The following is a 17741-nucleotide window of genomic DNA, read 5'->3' as shown; positions in this document are numbered from 1 at the left end:
GTCTAGCTTTTTGAGCTCTTCCTGTAACCCGAGCTGTAGAAGGGATGTAGGTTAAACACAATGGCTGCCTTTAAAAAAAAACAAAAAAAAAACAGTCCTTCTTCTCCCAGCGTAGCTTCAGCCGAACACCAGCGAATCGGCGGATAGAATGTTATTGTGAACAGAAATAAAAAAAATAAAACGTTTCCCGGTTGCCCCTCAGGTTGACGCTACATTGCAAGAGAAGCAAACTGGTGAAGGAGCTGGAAGACGTCGTGAGACAGGCGTCCTCGCTGCACACCCAGCTGAAGAGGTTTACATTCCATTTCATCATTCCGTTATTCTGAAATTAAATAAACACCCAAAGCATTTATTTATTTTTTTGCTATGATTTTTAAAGAAATGACATAAGATTAGGTCGAGGCAGATTAAAGCGTAAAGCAGAGACGCCCCGGTGCATGTGGGTAATAAAAATAGGAAATAACTCCATACATTTGTTCCTCTGACCGTCGCTTGTCCGCTCTAATTTCCGCTCTCAGCTTGTCTGCTAGCACGCTGTCCTGTTCCTCGGGGAGCAGCCGCGGGTCTCTGACGTCTAGCCGCGGCTCGCTGGCCGCCTCCAGCCTTGGCTCGCTGTCGTCTCTCAGCTTCACCGACGCGTACTTGGAGCACCAGAGCGAGCTGAGCGACCCTGACTTCCAGGTCAAGCTGGACTCCATGCTCCAGGAGAGCACCTCGTCCACCTACAGGCCCTCCAGCTCCATCCCCACCATCCACGAGAACGAGGTGACGTCCGTGCCGACCGCCGGCGCCGTGGCTCAGGGCGCAGGGCTACGCGCTCACGCTCTCCGACTATCCGAAACGCCGCACTCCATAAACTCGCTGTCTCCGCGCTCATCGCTTTCCTCGCTCTCGCCGCCCTGCTCGCCCCTCATCCCAGACACCTCGTCACTCACCGGAGAGACCTTTTCAGGCTCGGACTCGCAGCTCGACCTGGAGCTGCAGGCCCGGCTCAGCGAGCTCAGTCTACAGGGGGACGCCAAACAGGATGCCCCGAAAGGTACGGAGATCGATTGCTGACAGAATAATGAATTCTCCATAATGGAGGGACGGGGAGAAAGGGGTGGGGCTTGCAGGTGACTTGAGGGAACACTGAGCCAGAAAAGCATCAGGTGTCACATTTCTGCACTTTTCCCGTGTGTGTGTGTGTGTGTGTGTGTGTGTGTGTGTGTGTGTGTGTGTGTGTGTGTGTGTGTGTGTGTGTATATGCAGATCTCGATTCCCAAACAAGAGTCCTGGGAGCTGGATCTAAGAAAGTGGGCGTGACATCTGCCGTGTCTGACGAATCGGTAGCAGGAGACAGCGGCGTGTACGAGGCTTCAGAGAAAAGGTTTGTGATCAATTATGTAAAATACTAAAAAAGTTGTGGAATAATGGAGACTTTTATAATGAACTCCTACGCCAGTCAGGTCCAGAATGGCCGGTACCCTCGGTAAAGATGGGCCGAAAAATGTCATCATAAATAAATATTTACGGAAATAAAACCAAAAATCGATTTGGCATAACCCTGTGTCAGAACGGTATTGGCACATCTCTCGGTCAATCTGTCTTGCTTTCAAATACACCGCCTTCGAGAGCAGTTTGTATTAGTTTAGCAGGTGTTCCCGTCTTCTGGAAGGGTGCCAATAATTTTTTACCCTGCTTATATCCTATTAAAAAGTTGTAGAGTTCTTGTTATGGAATTAAACAGATGGATATTTGCTCAAAAGGAAATCCCAAACCACTTCCTGTTGATTGACTCATTTCCTGTCTTTCATTAACAAAATATATATATGTTTTTTGTATACTGTATACTAAATGCAATCTTTTTTTTTTTTTTTTTTTTTTTTTTTTTTTTAAATACAAGAGTACGATCCCTGAGGAGACAAAATATTTCCTCCGATAAACTAATCTGATCCGAATAGGGCTTTTATTGTAGTTGTATTCTTTTACTGTTTAATGTTGCGAGTTTGTGAGATTACAGACGTCTCTGTGAACCTCCGCAGGCTCCCCACCGAGCAGCTGTTGGGGGACGAAGACGGGGGATTAGTCAGCTGCGCTCAGATCAGACTGGGGCTGAAGTACGAGGCCAAAGAGAAACGACTCGCCATCTTCATCATGCAGCTGAGCAACTGCAGCATGTTCCCTGTGCCTGAAAGCCAGAACATGTGCGTCTGATCACTCGCATCACTATCATAAATTCAGCACGCGTGTATCTGTGTGTGACTTTAACTTCCTGTCCGCAGGTACGTCCGGGTGGTGGTGCTGCCCTGTCCCGAGGCCACACGCTGCCTGTTTCGCACACGCAGATCACAGGCTCACGACACGCTGGAGCTCAACGAGGTGTTCGCCGTGCAGCTATCTCCCACCGCCTTCAAACAGAAGACCCTCCGCATCGACGTCTGCTCCACCACCATGTCCAGAAGAGAAGAGTGCCTGGTAGGTGTCCTAGAGTCCACAGGGCAAAATGAGAAAATGAGAAAAATTTGGAAAAAGTAAACATTTATTTGTTTACGTTTATTTATTAATGTTAAATTTTCATAGAAAAAAAAACAGATTTATTGTGTCTCTTAAAACGTTTGCGAAATTATGTTGTTTTTTTTTGTCACATCGCACATCTACCCCCTGGTAAGAACGAAGAAAGCGTCTGGGCTTCTCTACTCGAGAACATTTAGTAATAATTTAGTTTGTGGTGTGTGACATATTGACTTATTTATTTGATTAAATTTTTTAATTTGAATCGAAGGCCGGAGCTCAGATCAGTTTGGCTGACATGGAGTGCACGGAGGAGTGGTGCACCAAGTGGTACAACCTCCTCAACTACATGCTGATTTCAGACATGAACGGCAAGAACAAAGCGCTCCAGACTCCCGTGCAGTCTGAGCAGGTGAGACACCCACACACACACACACACACACACACACACACACCTTTCTGACTCGAGCAACAATTTGTCCCTAATGCCCAACCCTTTCTGTTCATATCTTAGACAGTAGATCGCTCTTCGGAAATCCAAGCAGCTAACATGAAGCCGGCAGAGACGGACTGGTGCGTGAGCTCACGAGTGCTGATGTCACTTCCTGAATGCGATAATCCAAGGCCTCTTTTTTTTGATACAATGGTAGCAGGCTGATAGTGGATCGTGTTTTACAGGCAAACGGAGCCTCTGGAGAGCGACGTGTTCAGCGACGTCGAAGGAGAGGAGTTTAACTCTGAAGGCTGTCAGTGGGAAGCGGAGGAGGAAGAGGAGGAGAATGAAGAAGAGAAGCAAGGGCCGTCCTCCAATCTTCCTTCCGCAGCAGCGGCAGCGATTCCTGAAAAGGTTTTTTTTTTTTCTCATTTAATAGATCTTACATGTGACTCGTTTTTGCTTTTATGTTTTTTTTTTTTTTTATTTAAATCATTTTTGTTGTGACAGGTAAACAAAGAGACGAGTATGGAGGGGATCCATCACGCCGCCTCCGTGGTTCGGCCCAAAGAGCGACGGCTTGAGCTGAACCAGCAGAACCTTTTCATCAGGGGAAACACTATAATCCGCTCCAAGACCTTTTCTCCTGGTCCACAGAGCCAGTATATCTGCAGGGTAAATACACACACACACACACACACACACACTTATGCACTAATCTCATACACAAGATTTCCACTTCCTTTACATTTGTGCTCAAGCTTCTCCTCCTTTACCCACGTCACCAGATCAACCGCAGCGACAGCGACAGTTCCACGTTGTCCAAGAAGTCTCCGTTCGTCCGGAACGCTTCGGAAAGGCGCAGCGTCCGAATCAAAAAGGTAAAACCTCACACCTTTACGCAATAATGAGTTCCTGCATGGGGGAAAAAAAATAAAATAAAAAACTCCTGCCTGAAGGTCAGTTAAATATTGACTGCTAAAAAGAAAAGAAAAAAAACAATCTCAGGTCAGTGTTCACGAAGCGTAGGTTCCCTCAGAGGCGCGCCAGTTCCGACCTCCTGCACCGAATGCTGAGAAAAGTGTCCTGGGTTGAAGGAAACGCATATCAGGGCCAGATATTTCCTCATACCTGGAAGCGTTCATACAGAAAAAAGGAGGGGGAAACAGTGTGCGTGTGTGTGTGTGTGTGTGTGTGTGTGTGTGTGTGTGTGTAGGACAGTGTTGCACGTTGCAAGACGTCTAAAGGATCTCGGATCGCATTGTTTACTAAGTGTACAGATATTTTCGAATTGCAGTGAAAGAATAATAATAAGCAGTACTTCAATTCCATCATCAGGACGATCAAAATGCTGACCAGACTTAAACAAGTACATTGTATGGAGAAAAGTTTGTGGGACACCTGACATTTTTGTCGGCTTTGTGAACATCCCATTCCACATTAAGTCCCAGTTTGCTGTTGTAATAAACTCCGCTCTTCTTCGAAGATGTTCCACTAGATTTTGTGGAGATTCATTCATCCACTAGGGCGTTGTTGGTGAGTGAGTTCATCTCAAAGGTGTTCAGTAGGGTTGGAGCTCTATAGCAGGAGATCCTTTCACTCCAACATATTTAAAGCAGATCTTTATGGAGCACGGAACAGGTTTGGGTCTCCAAGTTGAAGTGAAGGGAAAGCTTCATGCTGCCGCATCGTAAGGCGTCTTGTGGAATTGTATAAGTTTGTGGTAACAGTTTGGGGAGGAACCATGTGCAGAAAGTCAGGTGTCCCAATACCTTTTTTTTTTTTTTTTTTTCGTCCCATCAAGTTTGTGATTTAACGACAAGTGAAACAAGCGGAATGTATTAACTCTCTCGGTATTCCCCAGCCTCCGATGCAGATGCGGGGTTTGGAGGGTGTGATGCACACTTCCCTGGACCTGGAACTGGAGCTGCAGGCGTCTCGGACGCGCCACAGCCGTCTGAACGAGGAGCTGCGCGTGCTGCGGCAGCTGAAGGAGCAGATGGAGAGCGCGAGGCAGCAGGGCCAACGCAGCCTTCCCGCCTGGGTGCAGGAGGACGAGCGTTTCCGACTGCTCCTCACGCAGGCTGAGAAACAGGTCCGTGTTCTGATCCAATTACACAAAACATCATACTTTATAATCAGAGCTTCTGCGGCGTCTTAAATTTTTTTTTAAACAGGTCTTAATTTTCAGATGTTTATGAAATGCTACCTCTGCTGCTCAATAAAATGCTGCTGCAGCACTTCACAATGATTTTTCGAAAGATCGTATCACAGACGTAAAACGGAAGTGCAGGTTTTGGCGATACGGTATGATTAAATAAAACATCGTCCAACATTAAAGAAATGCAATAAAAAAAAAACTATTTACACAGGAAACACCGACACTGTAGCATGGCTTTTGCTGCCATACAGGGTTGCCAGATCTTAGCAAAACCTCCACTACTGCGTTTTTCAAGGAGGGGCTCGATTGCATGGGTAGTGTTTTATGACGATAAAATTTGAACAAAATCAACAAAAACACCCCCCAATTAAAAAAAATATATATACTTTTACGTCCATTAAGAGCCTCAGCTCACGACACGGTTGTTTACCGCAGACTCAAGAGGAACAGCTGCAAGAGAAACGAGTGGAGAAGATGATGCGAGCGGCCGCTAAGGAGGTGCAGAAGATCCGAGGGCAGAGCCGAAAAGAAGGTCCCGAAGTCCAGTCGTTCAGGTATGACTATCTTATTTTATTTATTTTTTATTCAAAACCAATATGTCCTTGAGCAGGAGGGCAGGAGGCTTCTGTTCATGTGTTGATGTTCATATCAAACATCAAATTTAGGGACAATTTCACCGAGAACTTCCACAGGTTTGGTTAAAAAGAGGTTCAAGGAGAGCAGTCAGATCTTTTCCAACTAAAATAACCACCCCATTACAACAGTGACGAGCAGAAACGTATGTCAAAATGATTTTTTTTTTATTTAAACATGCGATCGTGTGGTCAAAAGTATTAGGACACCTACTGTATTCTAGGAATATTTTTTTATTTTTACGGCATTTGGCAGACGCCCTTATCCAGATCGACTTACATTTACATCATTCATACAACAGATATATGGTTAAGGGCCTTGCTCAGGGGCCCAGGAGTGGCAGCTTAGTGTGGTTGAGATTTGAACTCACAACTTTTTGGATCCAAAGACCAATAACCACTAAGCTACAACTTCCTTATAGGAATATGGTTCTTATGGTGCACAAATCCAGCTTCATGATGATCTGCTTTCCATGGGTTGGAGTGGAGGATCTCCTGCAATAGAGCTCTAAACCCTATTGAACACCTTCGTGATGAGTGTGAACGCTGACTGCACCCCCAGACCTCCTCACCTACATCAGCACCTGACTTTACTAACTGCACAAAATCTAGAGAACATCTTCCCGGAAGAGTGGCGTTTATCATAACAGTAAATGGAGACTTGTGGAACTGGATGTTCAAAATGATGATCTTATGGTCAGGTGTATAATGTAAATCTATAGTTAATCACTATTTAAACCTTCTCTCTCTCTCTCTCTCTCTCTCTCTCTCTCTCTCTCTCTCTCTCTCTCTTTTTTTTTTCTCTCTCTCACTTTCTCCACAGAGAGAAAATGGCCTTCTTCACGCGAGTAAAGATAAACGTTCCCGACTTACCAGCCGACGACGTGTAGACCCCAAGCAAAGAGTCTTAACTGCTGTTTCACTAAAGAACCTGACCTCTGGTGGTATTATGAAGAATGAAGAATTATTTTAGAATTATTGTTATTATTATTATTATTGCAGAAAACTACGCGTGTTGTAGGAAAATGTCGATTAATTATTATTATTGTTTTTTTAAACACTTTAGCTCTCAGTTGAAAATCTGTAGATTACTTTTTTCCTTTTTTTTTTTATTGTACCAACAACCACATTTTTTTTCTTCTTTATTCCCGTAACATTCTCTTCTTACCACTAATAATTGTATATCTTTTGGTTCTATTTTTTTTTTGTGATAGTCGATCATTCCAGAACAGAAGTGTTGTTTTTTTTTTGTTTTTTTTATAACACGTAGAAAGGAAAAAAATATGTGAATACGGTACTTCTATTTTTCCCGATAGCGCAAGGTTTTTTTTTTTTTTTTTGGAAAATGGCTCTTTTTTGATGCGATGTAATTTGGGTAAATAAGGAAAAGGAAAAAAAAAGAGAGAAAGAAAGAAGCCAACGCTGATACAACGAGAAAAAGGTGCGTGTTTGGTCAAAATAAGGACTACTTTTTTTTTTTTTTTTTTTTTTTATATATATATATATATATATATATATAAAAAATTTAACACTATGTACAAGAAAATAGCTAAATCTAGCTTCGAGATTAAAGTACAAACTAACGATTAGGCAATTATTATTATTGTTTTTATGTTTAGTGTTTAGCGCGGTGATAGTTAGCTGTAACTCGCGATCGGCGTCACTGATCACGTGCTGGTTCCGAACGTCCGTTCTTTTTTTTTTTTTTCGTAGTTTTTTTTTTTTTTTTGGTCCACAAGGCACAGCACACAACGCTGTAATCCTAACATTTATCTTTAAACTGCACTTAGTCGTCCCACAGCCTCTCAGGTAGAATTTGGCTAGTTTCATGCACTTTAAAAGCTAATCAGAGCGTAAGGAAATCCATCACAGCACAGAATAAAGAAGAAGAAGCAGCCCTCATGATTTTATCCTCCCGAGTCGTTTCGTAGCGAAATTCTTTAAAAGCTTTTTTTTTTTCGTCAATTTTTTTTAAGGCCAGATTGATTGTAAGATCACACACTACACACATTCTATGTGCATACACACTGCACAGCCAAAAGTTTGTGGACACCTGACCTTAAATATTAAAAGATCCCATTCAACATTTAGTCCCCATCAGCTGGGAAGATGTTCGGGAAGATGTTCCACTAGACTTTGGACAGGTAATGATGTACGTGAGGAGGTTCCTGGGGTGCGATCGGCATTCATCCCAAAGTTGTTCAATAGTGTTGGAGCTCTTCTAACAGGAGATCTTCCACACGAAGCAGGTCCGCTGGAGCAGGTTTTTGTATCGAAGCTCAAGGGAAGATTTAATGCTACTGGAAGAACCACATACGCTGGGAAAAGCTGGGTGTCCCAATACTTTTGGTCATATCTACATATACAGTACTGTGTAAAAGTCATAGGAACATTTGTGATATTTAAAAAAAATAATTTTTATTAAGAAACCCCTTTAAGAATGATAAAGAATTCGTTTCCTTTTAAAGAAAATCTGCACAAAGTGAGAGCATTATTATAAATAAAAAAAAAAAAAAAAAAAAGCAAAGCCTCATCACATTAGATGCAATTCTTTTATTCGTTGTATTGCTGCTCGGTAGACTTTTGCGCAGTACTCTATATGTTTTTTTTTTTTTTTTTTTTTTTACATGATATTTTATTACGAGATTGAAATCGAATACAAAATTATAGGATTATTCAGCCTGTTTTTTTTTTTTTTTTTTATATATATATACACATTTCAAGGCTTTAAATCTTAAAGCAGTGTGAAATCGATGATGATCTTTCAAAAGGAAAGTCTGTAGGTAAATTTTGTAAATTTCCCCCCAAAATCCCGCTTTAGTACGTCCGATCTCTGAGACCTACGCGAATTAGACCGACGATCTTCCGTCTTCTAATCTAAAACTTTCCAAGTTGCTCCGGCGGATTTCCCGACACTAAAGCCGCACGTTTAACGAAGAAAACGTGCTCTTCACGAGTCGTCGACACGGAATTCCGAGTCCCACTGCACTTTTCCGTCTTGTAGGTCAGAGTATTTTTTTTTGTTGGTTTTTTTTTATGTTCGGAATTATGATGCGTTTTCGAATGGCGAGATCAAAGGGGCGTTTCCAAGTTACAAAGTTACCAGTTTTGTTTGAATGTAAACGTATGAAAGTCGAAACCACTGTAGGAACGAAAGGCCTTCGAGGAAACCACTCCAACGCAGATCACAGATGGACGGCGTGGGCGGCCGATCCCATGTGCCTCAGAACAGGAAGTGTATGATGATGATGATGATGATGATGATGAGGAATGTTTGGCTCCACTCACCATTTGATCAACATGCCTTGCTCTCAACAAACCCAGAACTAACTTACGAACTGAACGATCACCCCCCCCCCCCCACCCCAATACTGCTTTCTTCCATCGATTTGCACCTCGAGATAAAGCGATAAACCAGCATCCATCATCTCAGCACCTTTCTGCTTCCGAACACCAGCGACCCCCTACCCGTTCCCCGCATCCCTCACGCAGAGATCACCGACCCGATTTATGTACAGCCACACACCTCTCCTCCACGTTTCATCATCTCACTCCGTTTCTCTTTTTCTTCACCAACGCTTTGGTTTCCTTTACGATCAGATCGAGTTCTGGAGCACAAACACACGATCTGATGGTCAACTGCTGGAGACCAAAACACAAAGGAGACTGGAGTTTAACAAATGTGAATGGATTTATTAAAACACTACTATGCCTCTCTCTCTCTCTCTCTCTCTCTCTCTCTCTCTCTCTCTCTCTCTCTCTCTCTCTCTCTCTCTCTCTCTCTCTCTCTCTCTCTCTCTCTCTTTCCTTGTCTATTTCTCTCCTTCTTTCCTCCTCCTCTCTCTCACATTTCCCCTTAAAAAACATGCCCCCCCCTCTTTCTCTCTCTCCATCCTTTTTTCTCCCCTTCCCTCTTCCTTCCCCTGCTTCATCTCCCTCTCCATCTCCCTCTCCGTCTCCCTCTTTCTCAATCTCTCAAAAGAAATTCTCTGAAAACACTCTCTCTCTCTCTCTCTCTCTCTCTTCCTCTCCCATCTCTCTGCATCTCTTTCTTTCCCCCCTGTCTCTTCATCCCATACCTTCTCTTCCTTTCCATCTTTCTTTCGTTCTCTATCTATCTCTCTCTTAATATTGAATTTGGATGTATTGCCTTGTACAGGTGTCAGTGTGCAGGAGTGAAAATTGAGACATAGGGGATGTAAAAATCCTACGTTTCTTTACCCAAATAACACGTCGATCGTCCGAATCCCGTCAGGAAAAAAACAGAAACAAAAGAAACTCGCCGTCAACCATCGATGCGGTTAATCACGAACGATCTGCTACTGAACACAGACTTACAGTTACACTTCATCTTCCGATGTCTTTCCACTAAAGACGGAGCATTTCTTTTTTTTTTATAGAAACGCAGCATGTATTTATTGCACTTTTGAGATTCTGGTGTGCTGTTTTTGTTTGTTTGTTTTCTTTCTTTCCTTGTGAGACTTATAAAAAGCTGTGAATTTTTCCCATCGACACTGTACTGTCAACGAAAAATTGTAAATATGTCACCAGCACAAGAACGTTTTGTAGTTTCACAACAAATATTAAAAAAAAGAAAAAGAAAACGGTTCTTTGCTCTGAATCTGTCTCTTGTTTAATTTTCCTTATCGAGTTATTGGTTTTCTCATGATATAGCGTTTCTATAGTAACCGTTTCTATAGTACTTGTAGAAATATCGCTGAATCTGCTGAAAAAACTTTTTTTTATGTAAAATAAAATCAAATAAAAATCATCAAGAAATCAACAGGAGATCTTGTAGGACAATTGGAGCACTCTGGTTGATTATTTCCCTGTCGTGTGATTAAAGAATTAATACTGATGAGCTACAAAATGTGAAAAAAAGTATAAGAAAGTCAAGGTTTTGCCTGCAGTTCTTATGTCCAAAAGTATGTGCAGAACCTCTGTGTACGCTGAAGATTGGACTTGAGGAACTCCAGGATACTGCACAGAGCCCTGACCTCCCACGGAACACCTTCACAATGAACTAGAACTGGAGACATCCCTCAAGTTACCTCGTCCAACACCTGTCTCAGAATCGCCCCAGAATCTGGTGGAAGCCCTGTTCAGAAGAGTGGAGCTGAAAAATGGTTTATGGAAATATATATGTACAGTGTCACAAAAGTGAGTACACCCTAAGTCATCGTCTTCTTTCGGATGCTCCCAGTAGGGGGCACCACAGCGGATCATTCGTCTCCATACCGCCCTGTCCTCTACATCTGCCTCTTACAACACAACTACCTGCATGTCTTCCCTCACCACATCCATAAACCTCCTCCTTGGTCTTCCTCTTTTCCTCCTTCCTGGTGGTTCCATCCTCAGAATTCTCCTACTAATATACCCCATGCCCCTTCTCTGCACATGTCCAAACCATCTCAATCTCGCCTCCCTCACCTTGTCTCTAAAACGTCCTACATGCACTGTCCCTCTAATAAACTCATTTCTAATCCTGTCCATCGTCGTCACTCCCAACGAACATCTCAACATCTTCAGCTCTGCTACCTCCAGCTCCACCTCCTGTTTTTTACTCAATGCCCCTGTCTCTAATCCATACAACATCTCGGGTCTCACCACAGTCCTATAAACTTTCACTCTCACAGATACTCTTCTATCACAAATCACTCCTGCTATCACTCTTCTCCACCCACACCACCCTGCCTGCACTCTTTTCTTCACTTCTCTAACACACTCTCCATTACTTTGCACTGTTGACCCCAGGTACCTGAACTTCTCCACCTTCTCCACCTCTTCTCCCTGCAACCGCACCCCTCCACTGCCCTCCCTCTCATTCACACACATGCACTCTGTCTTACTCCTACTGACTTTCATTCCCCTTCTCTCCAGCGCATACCTCCACCTCTCCAGGATCTTCTTCACCTGCTCTCTACTCTCACCACAAATCAAAATATCATCCACAAACATCATAGTCCAGGGAGACTCCTGTCTGACCTCGTATGTCAACCTGTCCACCACTGCAAAAAAGGAAAGGGCTCAGAGCCGATCCTTAATGCAGTCCAACCTTCACCCTGAACCAGTCTGTCGTTCCTACTGCACACTTCACTGCTGTCACACTGTCCTCATACATGTCCTGCACCACCCTCACATACTTCTCTCACACACTGACTTCTTCATACAATACCACAACTCCTCTCTCCACCCTGTCATACACTTTCTCTAAATCCACAAACACACAATGAAACTCCTTCTGACCTTCTCTATACTTCTCCATCAACATTTTCAAAGCAAAAAATGCGTCTGTGGTGCTCTTCCTCGGCATAAAACCGTACTGCTGCTCACAGATGGTCACCTCTTCTCTCAGCCTGGCTTCCACTACTCTTTCCCATAACTTCATGGTGTGACTGATCAACTTTAATCCCCTGTAGTTACTGCAGGTCTGCACATCTCCCTTATTCTTAAAGATCGGTACCAGCACACTCCTTCTCCATTCCTCAGGCATCTTCTCACATTCCAGAATCTGGTTAAAAACTCCACTGCATCTCTCCTAAACATCTCCATGCTTCTACTGGTATGACATTTGGTCCAACCGACTTTTTACTTTTAATTCTCTTAATTGCTGCTTTTACTTCCTCCTTACTAATCCTATCCACTTCCTGCTTCACATCTCCACACCACCCAACCTTCTGTCTCTCTCTCTCTCTCTCTCTCTCTCTCTCTCATTTTCCTCATTCATCAGCTGCTCAAAATATTGTGAACATGTCAAAACTGTGCAAAGTGTCACTATTTTGTGTGAGAACCACTTTATACTCAGATAGTCAAGTCAAGTTTATTTGTATAGCGCTTTTCACAACAGACATTGTCTCAAAGCAGCTTTACAGAAAACAACAGTGAAGGTGAAGGTGTGCGTTTGTCCCTGATGAGCAGCCGTGGCGACAGTGGCAAGGAAAAACTCCCTTAGATGATATAAGGAAGAAACCTTGAGAGGAACCAGACTCAAAGGGGAACCCATCCTCATATGGGTGACATCAAGAGTTTGGTCATACATCTTTCAACAATACAGAACAATTTGTGATCATCATAGATAGATAGACACACAGACAGACACACAGATAGACAGACAGGTAAAGGATGTAAGGAAACGTCGTGTGTCCGTATACTTTTGGCTGTAGTGTTTTATCTTTTTTTTGTCATTAAGGATCACTATATTTTTCTTCGGAGGATTATTAATGAACACAGGTTCTTTAATACCCCTATATATTGATATATTGAAGAATCCACTGCACATTAATTATAAATAGTATATTAAATAATATTCTTTATTTTAAAAACATTTCTTAACAACGGTTTCACTCTATTTAAACATTAGATGAATTTTATTTTGGTCATTTGCATTAGCGCGTTTTTTTTTTTCTTTCAATATACCCACAATCCTTCACTCCCGGAAGTGAGCGCGGAGCTTTTATTGACCCGGACGGACGCTGCACAGCTTTTGATTAGCATTCCAGCAGCAGGACTCCTGCCAGGTAGGGGACACGAGGGACACCGGGGACACGTTTACTCGTTGACGTGAATTGTATGTTCTAATCGGGGTCGAAGTGTTTAGCTAGCTATCTGATTAGCCGTGTGGAGTTAGCGGGTTTGTTTCAGTGTTAGCATAGCCGCTCTTGAGCGACGCCGTGTTCCAAATGTCTTTTTCTAGTTCCCCTTTATTAAGTGCGCGGGTTTTGTGGTTTGGGATTGAACCGAGGGGGCACTATTAACCCCCCCCCTTCCCCCTTCCCTTTGTAATCTTATTGTGTGTTTATTTTTGATCATATGTTCGATCCTGAACGACTTTTATTCGATATATTGGTAGTCCAGAAGTCTATCTACTCATCTACATCAGGTGCCTTAGTTTTTAAGGGTCAGAAGCTCCAGGAGCTTGGTTTGGTCTTCAGCACGTTGTTTCATCTCCAGGACTTTTTGGTAGCACGTTAGACTGCTTCTTCATCTTGTCTAATCCAAAATGCATTTCCTGATTCCAGAGTTTTTTCTTTTTTTGTACCTGCTGCTTTGCTTCGAACCCTGTGTGAAGTTCCTGAGCGCTTTATTTTTTTTTTGGTCTCCATCCTAAATCGAGATGCCAGCTGCACTTGCAGATACGAGTCAGATCATCTGCGAGGTCTGGGCCAGCAACGTGGACGAGGAGATGAGGAGAATCCGGCAGATCATTCAGAATTACAGCTACATCGCCATGGTAACGATTTTTTATCCTCGGAGGTGCGGCGATACGGTCTGCTTTATCGTATCGTTCGATATAAAAATATCGATTCGGATAAAATATCGGGTAATACGATATGATGGTGAAAAACGGACAATCTCTATTTATATTTTAGATTCTAATAGAATATGAGCGAAAATGTAAAGCCAAATTATTTTTCTGTATCAAAATGCTTCATGTTGTAATGAAGAGTCACTAAATATTATACAAAATATTATTCTGTTGGAAATTAATTATTTTTTTAAAATAAATGTTCCCCCTGGTTAGGATACGGAGTTCCCCGGCGTAGTGGTTCGACCCATCGGAGAATTTCGCAGCACTGTGGACTATCAGTATCAGCTCTTACGCTGCAACGTGGACCTTCTGAAAATCATACAGCTCGGGCTGACCTTCATGAACGAAGAAGGAGATTATCCACCCGGGACCACCACCTGGCAGTTCAACTTCAAATTCAATTTAACGTAGGATTTTTGTTGTTGTTGTTTTTATTTATTTATTATTATTATTATTTTTTACGTTAGAGATCTTGTCATGTGGCACATCTGGGTAAATGAACCTTCGCTGATTGATATTTAAAAAAAATTTTTTTAACATAAAAAAACATCAATTCTTATTTTTTATGTTTTTATGCCACACTCTTGCTGTACTGTGTTGTGTGTTTGACCAATAGGATTTGAGTGTGTGTGTGTGTCACTGATTCACTGTGCGGCCAATAGTGTTTGGACACCCTACTTTTGTGCTTCTTCTCCATCAAAACATAGTTGGAGGTACACGATTGTGCAGGACGTCTTTTAGTATGAAATTGTCCCTTTGCTTAAACTCGGAGACCCAAAACCTGTTCCAGCATGACGATGCCGCTGTGCACAAAGCCAGCTCCATGAAGATCTGCTTTTCATGGTTTGGAGTGGAAGATCTCCCGCTATAAAGCTTCAACCCAGCTGACTTTACTCCAGGCCTCCTCACCAACATCACTACCTGACTTTTCTAATACCCTTGTAGCTGAATGTCTAATGAGAAGATCTACCCAGAAGAGTGGAGCTTCTTATAACAGCAGGTGTCGGGTGTCCATAAACATTTGGCTTTGTAGTGCTGGTTTTTGCACACACACACACACACACACACACACACACACACACACACACACACACACACCTTGTCATGGAAAATCCTCTATTTGTTAAATCGGGTTAAGCTCAAATTCCTAATTCTTTCCCCTGTTTTACAGAGAGGACATGTACTCTCAGGACTCCATAGACCTTCTGCAGAACTCAGGCCTCCAGTTTAAGAAGCACGAAGAAGAAGGGATCGATACGCTGTACTTCGCCGAGCTGCTCATGACCTCGGGGCTGGTGCTGTGCGAAAACGTGCGATGGCTCTCCTTCCACAGGTAACGGATAATAAGCAGCTCCCGACGCGATCCGATTCACCGCCACTGCGATCCGATTTCAGTCCGATTCAACACGATACGATTCAATGGGGAAAAAAATCTGATGCTCTGCAATTAATAGTTCACTTTTATTTCTTTGGTTCAGACAGACAACAAATCATCAATTTACTTCTGACTTCTACATGGTCCTTTCCACAAACACGCAAAAGATAAAAGATGAAATAAACCCAGACGTTCTCTTGTTGTGTCTGGAGGAAGTTACAGCTCTACCTCTGCCGTGTTAATCCGTATTCTACGTGACTCTCAGGACACGCCTCGGTCTCTGTAGCTTTGCGGCGCCTCATATTCACGTAGCAGCAGCGGTGTTGAGAGAACGCGCTCGAGAAACGGTTTAGAGACGAGAAATCGATTTATATATTAAATATCGCTCACAAATTATTGGTCACTTTCTAAATAAAAGTAAAGCGCATCTACTGATGATGATGATTTTTTTTCCAACTTTTATGTTAATCGGAGCACAATAAAACCAGCGTTAAGATGTTGAGGTCCAGATGGTGGCGCTATTTCTGACTTTTCCAACTCCTCATATACAGTGGGGCAGTTATTATTTATTCAAATTATTATTTAATCCCCAGCTGATTTATTTCCCCCACTGTAAGTTTAACCCTGAAATCTATCCCATAATACGCCCTGGAACTTCAAACCCCACCCAGGTAGGAGGAGCTGGATCAAATAAGAATCCACCCCCTTTTTAAAAAAAAAAAATAAATAAATTTGATATTCAATGCTCGAGAACGTTTCACCGATATGTTCCTACACGTCCCCCGACAGCGGATACGACTTCGGCTACCTGGTGAAGCTCCTCACGGACGCTCGGCTCCCGGAGGAGGAGCATGAATTCTTTCAAATCCTGAACCTCTTCTTTCCCGCCATCTACGACGTGAAGTATCTCATGAAGAGCTGCAAGAACCTAAAGGTAAGATATTCATTTTTTTCCTGTTGTTGATGAGAAGCTATTCGAGTCTCAGTAGCAATAATTGCACACTGTGTGTGTGTGTGTGTGTGTGTGTGTGTGTGTGTTAGGGTGGACTTCAGGAAGTAGCAGACCAGCTGGAGCTGAAACGGATCGGGAGACAGCACCAGGCCGGCTCGGACTCTCTGCTGACTGGAATGGCTTTCTTCAGAATGAAAGAGGTGACTCACGTTCTCTCCAGAAGATCAAACTTTCACAAACGTCACGTAGATACGCAGAACATAGAATCCGTAGTAGCAGCGATTTCATACGTGCACAAAAAAACATTTCTGTCTTGTTGGCAGTTATTCTTCGAAGACAACATCGACGACGCAAAGTACTGCGGTCGTCTCTACGGCCTGGGCTCGGGTTCCTCACAGACGCAGAACGGCATCTCCAGCTCGTCGCAAGATGAAGCCAACAACAAGCACTGACCTCCACTGTGACGCCGCCACGCACTTGTTTTTAACCCCTCAGAGAAAAGAGCAGATCCTGGATTTATTTTTTTAAATTTTTTTGTTTTTTTTGTTTTGGTTTTCTTTCCTCCCTCCATCAGTCTGCTACATCCACATTGGAATGGTGGAGGGGGGGGGGGGGGGGTAAAAACGACTAATCCTCTCTCGCTCTCTTTCTCTTTTTCTTTCACTCTTTCGACACGGGTTCTGCTCTTACGCCCAGTCCTTTCGGCAAAAAAAGAAAAAATCGAGATTTCCGAGCGCATCGTTCCTCCTGGACGTTTTATTCGTTTGTTTTACAGCATTAACCAACTGAAGGGGGAAAAAAAGTTTTTTTTAAGCACAGGACTCGAGCACCTGGTCTCTCAGCTAACAGGATTCACAGCGTTTTTAATCTGCTCCACCAGCAGCTCGGCACAAACTTGTGTACGATTTCTTTTTCTAAAAAAAAAAAAGATATACAGATATAAATAAATAAATAACCCCGAGGTGTGACGAGATCCGAACATCGTCCAGGTCCCGTGAGAAACATCCGCTCAGTCCGTGTCGTGTATTAAAATGTAAAAAATTTTCAAAGCAGCCGATATTTTAGCGCTTTTTTCCTACGGAAAAAAAAAAAAATCCCTCAGTGTTTTAAATCTGTGTTCAGGATCACGGTGCAGCAGGAATCCACTGGTTCTGTGCAGAACGTTTTTCCTTTTAATTTGTCCGCCATGAAACAGATCGTTTGTGGTACTTTGTTGTTTTTATTCCATCCGATGTTTGAAACACTTGTATATTAAAATGTTTTCTATCAACTATGCGCTTTTTTTTTTTTTTTCTCCTTTAATTATTTTTTGCATAAATCCAAAGCTGATGTTTGAGATTCTCACGCTAAAGGTTTTGATAAATATTTATTGAAACTATAAAACCTG

General features: G+C 42.8%; 2 protein-coding genes across 2 annotated transcripts in view; both read left to right on the top strand.

The window, feature by feature from the left end:
• The window catches only part of wwc1 (WW and C2 domain containing 1), a 28465-nt gene extending 18142 nt beyond the window's left edge, over positions 1–10323 (top strand). The window contains exons 10-22 of the mRNA XM_083564320.1: positions 203–292; positions 519–1039; positions 1252–1369; positions 2025–2186; positions 2265–2457; positions 2765–2905; positions 3008–3066; positions 3172–3340; positions 3437–3601; positions 3715–3807; positions 4791–5021; positions 5523–5641; positions 6543–10323. Of these exons, the coding sequence (XP_083420446.1) occupies positions 203–292; positions 519–1039; positions 1252–1369; positions 2025–2186; positions 2265–2457; positions 2765–2905; positions 3008–3066; positions 3172–3340; positions 3437–3601; positions 3715–3807; positions 4791–5021; positions 5523–5641; positions 6543–6609 (2128 nt within the window). The 3' untranslated portion in view covers positions 6610–10323. The remainder of the gene's footprint in view (positions 1–202; positions 293–518; positions 1040–1251; positions 1370–2024; positions 2187–2264; positions 2458–2764; positions 2906–3007; positions 3067–3171; positions 3341–3436; positions 3602–3714; positions 3808–4790; positions 5022–5522; positions 5642–6542) is intronic.
• Positions 10324–13135: 2812 nt separating this feature from the next.
• On the top strand, positions 13136–17624 carry cnot8 (CCR4-NOT transcription complex, subunit 8). Its single transcript, XM_083564443.1, has 7 exons — positions 13136–13236; positions 13738–13949; positions 14241–14434; positions 15199–15360; positions 16192–16336; positions 16444–16554; positions 16678–17624. The coding sequence occupies exons 2-7, from the start codon at positions 13833–13835 to the stop codon at positions 16804–16806; spliced, it is 858 nt and encodes a 285-aa protein (XP_083420569.1). The 5' UTR covers positions 13136–13236; positions 13738–13832; the 3' UTR covers positions 16807–17624.
• The last annotated feature ends 117 nt before the right edge of the window (positions 17625–17741 follow it).

Source organism: Silurus aristotelis (assembly GCF_946808225.1).
Source record: "Silurus aristotelis genome assembly, chromosome: 16".
NCBI classification, from domain to species: domain Eukaryota; kingdom Metazoa; phylum Chordata; class Actinopteri; order Siluriformes; family Siluridae; genus Silurus; species Silurus aristotelis.
The sequence above is the reverse complement of the archived record's forward strand: the minus strand, read 5'-3'. Positions and strand labels throughout refer to the sequence as shown.

What these genes read in the sequence shown, in the direction of transcription:
- cnot8 (XM_083564443.1), top strand. Translation starts at nt 13,833, where the DNA reads ATGCCAGCTGCACTTGCAGATACGAGTCAGATCATCTGCGAGGTCTGG. An exon ending in AACTTCAAATTCAATTTAAC is followed by an intron (nt 14,435 to 15,198) that starts GTAGGATTTTTG and finishes CCTGTTTTACAG; the next exon opens with AGAGGACATGTACTCTCAGG. An exon ending in CGATGGCTCTCCTTCCACAG is followed by an intron (nt 15,361 to 16,191) that starts GTAACGGATAAT and finishes GTCCCCCGACAG; the next exon opens with CGGATACGACTTCGGCTACC.